We start from the raw sequence: 8880 nt of genomic DNA on the forward strand, positions 1-8880 counted from the left end.
GAAACCCCGTCTCTACTAAAAATACAAAAATTAGCTGGGCATGGTGGTGCGCGCCTGTAGTCCCAGATACTCAGGAGGCTGAGGTGGGAGAATCACTTGAACCCACGAGGTGGGGGTTGCAGTGAGCCGAGATCGTGCCCTTGCACTCCAGCCTGGTGACAGAGCAAGACTCTGTCTCAAAAAAAAAAAAAAAGAAAAGAAAAGAAAAAGAAGAAAGAGTCAGGCATGAAATAAACATTCAGTAAATAATTGTTGGGGGGAAAATGAGTGGTCCTACAGATGTATAACACTTGCATCTATGGGGAGGAGGTGAGTATATTAATAATAATATAAAAATTAGGAGCAACTTCAAAAAAATAGACTTGATATTATGGGTAATGCTGTTAATTATAGTACCACTGACTGTGTTTTAAAATGTAGGAAATCAAAATAAAAAAACAATCTAACAAAAAATGCATGTTTATATTTCATCGGCACTATAAAATCACACTAAAAATGGGACCTGGAAATATACTTACTTTGTCAAAGCATACCATCAAACCTCTTTGATTGGATTAGTATTTAGAAAACTGTCCTTACTGAAAAAATGACAAAGAATCATGCCTTATTCAAAAGGAGGCAATGTTCTTTCATTTGTAAGGAGAAAGCTAGAAGAGAAAGCTTTCTTCTAGTCAACAGTACTGCCTGATTACAACAGTGATGCATGTATTGCTTAAAATCCAGCTTGACAATAAAGTCAGCCACCATCTACAGCTATAAGGCTTAAGCAATCACCATTTCTAAGCCACATGTGCTTTAATCATAAAATGAGTGATAATATTTTGTCTTCATAAAACAGAGAACTGTACTGAAGCATTCCCTTTCTACATTTTGTGATCTTCTACATCACATATTCAATATTTTGAAAAAAATGCCTTTCATCGAATAGGAACAGAAACAGCTGTCCTACTGACTTACAAGGCATGATCATACAAGTCTCCTTCAATACTTCCGTAGAGGAATATAACCTTAAGAAACCCAGCAATAGCAGGCCGGGCGCAGTGGCTCACGCCTATAATCCCAGCACTTTGGGAGGCCGAGGCGGGCGGATCACTTGTGGTCAGGAGTTCCAAACCAGCCTGGCCAACATGGTGAAACCCCATCTCTACTAAAATATACAAAAATTAACCGGGCGTGGTGGCAGGCGACTTAATCCCCACTACTTGGGAGGCAGAGGCAGGAGAATTGTTTGAACCCGGGAGGTAGAGGTTGCAGTGAGCCGAGATCGAGCCACTGCACTCAAACCTAGGGGATAAGAGCGAGACTTCTCTCAAAAAAAAAAAAAAAAAATAGCAAACTTACACTTCAAGGAAGCGAACTTACACTTCAAGGAAGCATTTAAAGGAAAGCCTGAGTTTTTTAGTATAAAGCATGTAATTCTTGGGAATTTTTCATTTAACTCAATTTTCGTGGAAGACTATCACAAAACACATTTCACTGGAAGTGTTAATCACTCAAAATGCAGAAAATACTGAAGAATAATAACAACATCATTAAGAGTTTAACTGCTACTAATCTACATTTTTGTCCTGAAACTTTGGGAGTTTTCTATGGGACAAAGACCCAGAAACTATTTTTTTTTTTTTTTTTTTTTTTTGAGACGGAGTCTCGCTCTGTCGCCTGGGCTGGAGTGCAGTGGCCGGATCTCAGCTCACTGCAAGCTCCGCCTCCCGGGTTTACGCCATTCTCCTGCCTCAGCCTCCCGAGTAGCTGGGACTACAGGCGCCCGCCACCTCGCCCGGCTCGGTTTTTGTATTTTTTAGTAGACACGGGGTTTCACCGTGTTAGCCAGGATGGTCTCGATCTCCTGACCTCGTGATCCGCCCGTCTCGGCCTCCCAAAGTGCTGGGATTACAGGCTTGAGCCACCGCGCCCGGCCGAAACTATTTTTTAAAATAAATTTTGAAAAACACAGAATAGTGGAAAGAAATTACACAAAAATAAAAATAAGGCTTCATTCAATTCTTCTGTGAACAAATAGGTTCATGTAGAATAAAGAGAAGATAAAGCATCTCAAGTTACTACTGGAAAAAATCCTTTGTAACTACCCTAGGAAAATAATTCACCACCATCCCTCCCCGCAGAAAAACTAAAAATCCATGAAGATAGCCGATAAGGATGCAAAGCTAAAAATGTAACAATATAATAATTCTATCTAAAATAAGACTAAAACATTTCTTTATTCTATAGTTTAAGAAAAATTAAACTAAACCCTTATAAGCAACAGAAAAGTTGTTTTTTAGTGTCCTCCATCTTAGAAGGTGGAACTGAAATACTGCTGTTATGAGATTCTTTAGTATCCATAGGACACTAAAGAGAAGAAACATATCAACTTGAAATTAAAGCATAAATTGGCTATTTACTACTTCCCAGATTACCTTAAAACAATGCAATTACTATGTGCGTGTCACAGGCTCATATGAATATTTATTGTCAATATTTGACAAACTTCTGGTTCTTTCAATATGCAAGTTTTGATATTATTTTATTTTCACCAAACAGGATGACACTGAACGTTCTTCAAAATTAAGTGTGGCATTCTGTAGCCCACTTGTTTAAAAGAATTGACGTTTAGAGATTTTTATTCTTTAAATACTACATACTGTTCTTCCAAATGTATCATTAACATCCCTTGGAACACAAAGTAATTAGAGTTTGCCAAAGCAGGGGTTCTATCATCCTTCCTTCAAGTCTAATATGGTACTCAGCACAAAAAAGAAACTCAATTTAAGACAGTCTACGTGGGCCGGGCGCGGTGGCTCAAGCCTGTAATCCCAGCACTTTGGGAGGCCGAGACGGGCGGATCACGAGGTCAGGAGTTCGAGACCATCCTGGCTAACACAGTGAAACCCTGTCTCTACTAAAAAATACAAAAAGCTAGCCAGGCGAGGTGGCGGGCGCCTGTAGTCCCAGCTACTCGGGAGACTGAGGCAGGAGAATGGCCTGAACCTGGGAGGCAGAGCTTGCAGTGAGCTGAGATCCGGCCACTGCACTCCAGCCAGGGCGACAGAGCGAGACTCCGTCTCAAAAAAAAAAAAAAAAGACAGTCTACTTGGAGTTTGAAAACCTTCCATTCTTTAAGAAACACATACTATGTACGGGGCACTGTGATAAGTACTAGGGATAAATGTTTAAGCAGAAGAGACTCAATCGCTGCCCGCCTCACAGTGTTTTTAATCCAGTGAATAGGATACGAATTTAAGAAAGAATTGGATAACTGTATTTCTACAAACGTGATGAACACTATGAAGGAAAAATAGGGGTGCCATGAAGTACGTGAAGACCTGATCTACTATGACAGATGAGGAAACATTCCTGAGGAACTTATGATCGAGCTGAAGGAAAAGTGTTGTTCAACAGAGATAACAAAGGGAGAGGAAAAATGATTTCCAGCAGGGAACAGTAAGTATGCAAAGATCTTGAGGTAGAAGAAAACGTGTATCCAAAGAAGTCTGGCCAATATAATTCATAAGAACTGGCCAGGCATGCTGGCTCATGCTTGTAATCCCAGCACTTTGGGAGGCCAAGACGGGCAGATCATGAGGTCAGGAGATTGAGACCATCCTGGCTAACACAGTGAAACCCTGTCTCTACTAAAAATACAAAAAATTAGCCAGGCGTGGTGGTGGACACCTTTGTCCAAGCTACATGGGAGGCTGAGGCACGAGAATGGCGTGAACCTGGGAGGCAGAGCTTGCAGTGAGCCGAGATCGCGCCACTGCCCTCCAGCCTAGGTGACAGAGCAAGACAAAAAAAAAAAAAAAGAACTGTGGTTGCAGGGACACCAGGTAAGAAGTTACTGCAGTCGTCCAGGTAAGAGATGATGGTAGCTGAGATTAGAAGGACAGTAATGAAGGTAACAGGAAAGAAGGCCGATTGAAGAGATACTTAGGAAGAAATCAGTGTTACACTGCAGCAATGGCTTATTTAGTAGAGTTTTAAGGATGACAGACCTTGAGATTTTTTCACCTGTGATACCAAATAGTAAAGAAACTAGAATCTGAGCTTATCTGATGCTCCCCAAAGAGCCAGATAGCTATTGCAGCCACATTCTCTAACAGCAGTAACATCTTAGCAATGTTGATTTTTGGAAGTGTGCCAGAAGGCTGTGACCAAGACCACAGTAAAATCAAGCATTTATTTTAAAAATAATTATATATTATAGGTCCCACTTCCAACTATCAGACCCATCCCAAATGATAAAATTACTGGTATTTGCAAGGAACATATCTGTAATATCACATTATATCATTTATTTTCTCTCCTTTGTACTTCTGTGAAAATAAGATTTTAAGACATGGGGGAAGGGGAATAGGAATTTATAGTATTAGGAGTTAACTTTCAGCATAAATTTATAAAGTAACTTTTTATTTTTTTGGATGGAGTCTCATTGTGTGGCCCAGGCTGGAGTGCAGTGGCGTAATCTCGGCTCACTGAAAGCTCCGCCTCCCAAGTTCCAGCAATTATCCTGCCTCAGCCTCCCAAGTAGCAGAGATTACAGGCACACGCTACCATGCTCGGCTAATTTTTGTATTTTTAGTAGAGACAGGGTTTCATCATGTTGGCCAGGCTGGTCTCAAACTCCTGACCGCAGGTGATCCACCTACCTCAGCCTCCCAAAATGCTGGAATTACAGGCATGAGCCACTGCACCCGGCCTAAAATAACATTTTTGTCAGGCATATCATATAATACCTGAGAATACCAGGGGTAAAAGAATCAATCACCATTATGTCTTAAAGATGCTATGATGTCAGAGAAACAAATGTCATTTTATAACATACATCAATGTTCAAGATGTATAGTAATAAAAGCTACTTCCACACTAGTAGCTTTTTGATCAGGTAAAAATAAGACACATATACTTATGAACTCTATTCCTTTCCTTGTTTCAGATGATAAACACATGGAAATTTCTGTAAGTCTTCTTTCTGCTTTATGTAACCAACATAATAAAATCTCTATTAAAATCCAACAGTAAAGTTAAAATTAAGAAGAAGCCTACAGAGTCCTCTTTGAAATGGATCAACACTATTGTCCAAATACCCCAGTACTGGAACTTCTACCTCAGCTCTCCTTAATTCCATGAAGCAGGCATTTTATATAAGTGGCTAAGGAGAAATAATTTCTAGTGTTTCATTTTAACATACTAGTTCTCTCTCATAGGCCCCAGCCCAAACCCCACACATTTGTGGATCTTGAGATTTGACATTCTAAAATCTATTTATTTCTCTCTCTTTCTTGCTACTTACATTCCCATAAAAAAGTATCTTCTTTTGTTTTAGGTGGTCTAACGTTCACATATTCTCCTTTGGGCACTATCAGAACACTATGGCATGCTTGCAGTTTTACAAATTTTCCAACATGCTATGCTAAAACACAGTAATTAGCACGGTGGTCCCACACATAATATTAGAATCCTGGCCGGGCGCGGTGGCTCAAGCCTGTAATCCCAGCACTTTGGGAGGCCGAGACGGGCAGATCACGAGGTCAGGAGATCGAGACCACTTGGCTAACAAGGTGAAACCCCGTCTCTACTAAAAAATACAAAAAACTAGCCGGGCGAGGTGGCGGGCACCTGTAGTCCCAGCTACTTGGGAGGCTGAGGCAGGAGAATGGCATAAACCCGGGAGGCAGAGCTTGCAGTGAGCTGAGATCCGGCCTCTGCACTCCAGCCTGGGTGACAGAGCAAGACTCCGTCTCAAAAAAAAAAAAAAAAAATTAGAATCCTAACAGAAATGCTAGCATGAAAGAGAAATATCACTTAGCCCAAACCCCAAGCTGAGCAAAGTGTAAGTCAACAGATGACTAAGAGTTTTTTATTAATGACCGGTAACATAATTGATAAAAACCTAGGAATGTGCATTTTATTTATGCCTCTACAATCCTTGAGTTCCTAAAAATGTCACATCTGCAATGATGGGAGACATATTAAATTACTAATATAGTAACCAATCTCTAAAACTGTCAACAAATCAGAGTCACAGAAGTTCAGGACAATGAGGGACCTTGGTGAGAATCTAATACATCTCATTTTACAGATGAATATAGTAAGGGATGGAAAATGTACTGAAATTATATACCTAATTTCTAGAAAATAGGAAAGGCTTAACTACTTGCAGCATGACAGAACCCAGGTCTGGTTTCCTATGTGTACTCTTACTATGTCTCCAAGTTGAAAAAGAGTTTTTAATCTATGTGGATTGAAACATACATAAATTCCTGAATAGGTCTTAATTCTTGATAGCTTAAACATTGAAACTGTAAGGACAAGCAAATGTACATTTTTTAAAATGCTCTATATCATACCACATATTTTCATCTCCACCATACTACAACAAAATCTCTAGACTCACACACAACACATATAGTACATCAAGCTTATGGTTATTTTTATAACTTAAGAAATTAAAAACTATATAGTAGTCTTAATGAAAAGTAGCTAAAAAAGGGAACATGCACCTCTACAGAGAAGTCAAAGGAGAAAAGTGAATCCTAGTTTTTCCTCGGAGATGTCTGAAATACAGACTGGTATGATCCAACCTCATGAGTTCCAATTGTTATCTATAGAAGCCTCAGGCTTTCTGCATCAAGAGCCCCATTCTGTCCCAATCTGCTGTTCCAAATGACTAACCAACCACCTGACTGAAGCTCCCCAAAGCCTTCAGGGAAATTTGGTTACTCAGGGATTGCTCTGTCCTCCCCAAAATGAATGTTTATTATATTCTCTAGACAAAGCTCTGGGAAACAGAAATAAAGGTCTCATTTAATTCCTCTTATCAATGGAAAAGGCAGCCATCTGTTAATCTTCTGTTAAGAAAGGCCTTTTGAAAACTTCTTATGAGATGAATATTAGGAATTTACTGGCTCCCTAGAATAAAAACACTGAAGAGACAGCCAGATACTACTCAAAGTTTTCAAAAATGGAAGTCAACTACATCTTAGTACATCTATTTTTTTCTCTTTTCGAGATAAAATTTCATTATGTCATCCAGGTTGGTCTTGAACTCCTAAGTTCAAGCAATCCTCCCACCTCAAACTCCCAAAGTGCTGGAATTACAGGCGAGAGCCACTAGGGCCATCCTTTCCAAGTACATCTAGACAAGTATATTCTAAAAGATCTATTCTGCTTGAAAGATAAGCAGATTTTTTTTTTCATTTTTGCTTGTAGAGCCCACCAACCAATCCGATCTTATTTAAAGAGGCAAAACTTTCACAGCACGGTCTTCCCTTTCCTCCTTAAACAAATAACCACACCCGCTCACTACCAATTCTACCTAAATATTTTTATTCCTTTAACAAAGCCCTTGATTCTGCTTTACATCCTGCCAGACCTATTTCTGACTTTTTTTTAATCTTCTTGGACTGTCCTAAACTTGACCAGAATATTAAAAGCCACCCCACAATTACTTTTAGCATGTGGCTACATGCATGGACACATGCTGCCAAGTTTCTCAAGTTTCTCAACTTACTGTCCTCTCAGTAATAGCCATCTTAATAATCCCAGCAAGAACTTCTTTGGTCGTCTTTCCAGATTCTATTCCGTCCCTTCCATGCAAAAACCAGGTTATGATTTCCAGACTTTATTATTTTAAAAGGGCCAAATCCCCACCCCAGGGTAGTGGTAAAGGAACCTATCAAGTGCTGCTCCTCCAGGCTTAGGATTACAGGAGAAATGTGCTCCTTCCCTCCAGTTCCCTCTTCTAAGCGTTCCCAGTTTGCTACCTGTTGGCAGTGCTGGTGTTGCTGCTCCCGCTGCTGTGTTTCTGTGCCCGGCTCAACCTCCGTGGGGGCTTTGAATGCTGCAGTCGGGGGCTTGGCATGGACGGGAATGAAGAGGCGTAGCCATGTTCACACTCTGAAGAGAGCAAGAAAAAAAGATATGGTAAGAAGAATATAGTACCCAAATCCATTGAACCACAAATCCAAGGTCTTTGCAGTAACAGGTTTTTGAAAGCAAGCAAAAAGGTACAATGTTTCCACTCTTTTTGGTTAGAAGATTAATGTCCCTCGCCTGGACATCAATCCTGTGACACCCCATCAGCTGGAAGGTGTTTTGATATCTCCTCTAAACCAAATAATTTATCCCCCCTTTCCAAAATCCTTCTCTCCCCCCAATTTTTTTTTTAGGTTTCAGATGCTTTAGAACAACATTTTTTTGACCAGTTACCATTCGCCTCATTGATTTTACCTGCCTCAAAAATTTCCCTTTACTTTCAACTCTCTCTGTTCTAAAGAGTCTCTTTTAAGCCCAATATTTCCGTGTACTTCGAACAAGTCTTACAGAGACATTTTCTCTCTTGACACCACAATCTCCGAGTTCCTGCTCTTCCTGCCCCATCTCCACAGCCCCTTGGGCTGCCACCGCTAAAGGGGCCCTATCTCACCACCCCGCAGGTATTCAGAGGCCCCTTCCGCACGCTGCCAGTCCTCTGCCCACTCTCCACCGGCTTTCCCCCGCTCGGTGTTCTCCTGGCCGGTGTTCTCCTGGCCTCGTCTCCTCCCCAGACACCCCCAGCATCCGCGTTCCTCCTTCTTAACTCCCAGCACCCTCTCTCACTCCAGGCCCTCCTGGTTTCTCCATAGTCACCCTCTCTCCAGTCCCGGACCGCCCTCTCTCCAACTCCCCTCCGCCCGTCTCCTTCCCGCTCCCCGCACACCCACAGCCCTACCCTCCGGGCGCACCCTCGCACCTCCCCCCGCACCTGCACGACCTCTCACACACGCCTCCACTCACGATCTCAGCACACACACTTCCCCACGCGCTCCTCACGCGCGCGAGCTTCCCACGCACGCACGCCCCCCCACACGCGCACGCCCTTCCCGCACACGCCCCTTCCCC

At 41.7% G+C, this 8880-nt stretch overlaps 1 protein-coding gene across 12 annotated transcripts in view; it reads right to left on the reverse strand.

Annotated features, from left to right (window-relative positions):
• Positions 1 to 8880, reverse strand: part of MXI1 (MAX interactor 1, dimerization protein) — an 80902-nt gene that overhangs the window by 53147 nt on the left and 18875 nt on the right. For 5 of the 12 annotated variants that reach the window (XM_011927895.1, XM_011927899.1, XM_011927888.1 and 2 more), the window contains exon 2: positions 7764 to 7896. In XM_011927895.1, coding sequence (XP_011783285.1) covers positions 7764 to 7861 — 98 coding nt within the window. In that variant the 5' untranslated portion in view covers positions 7862 to 7896. Of the gene's footprint in view, positions 1 to 7763; positions 7897 to 8208; positions 8414 to 8628; positions 8649 to 8731; positions 8818 to 8880 lie in introns of those variants that run through there. The other 7 variants (XM_011927892.1, XM_011927896.1, XM_011927893.1 and 4 more) reach the window with 7 other exon arrangements.

This window comes from Colobus angolensis, unplaced genomic scaffold (genome assembly GCF_000951035.1).
Source record: "Colobus angolensis palliatus isolate OR3802 unplaced genomic scaffold, Cang.pa_1.0 Scaffold75, whole genome shotgun sequence".
Classification (NCBI taxonomy): Eukaryota; Metazoa; Chordata; class Mammalia; order Primates; family Cercopithecidae; genus Colobus; species Colobus angolensis.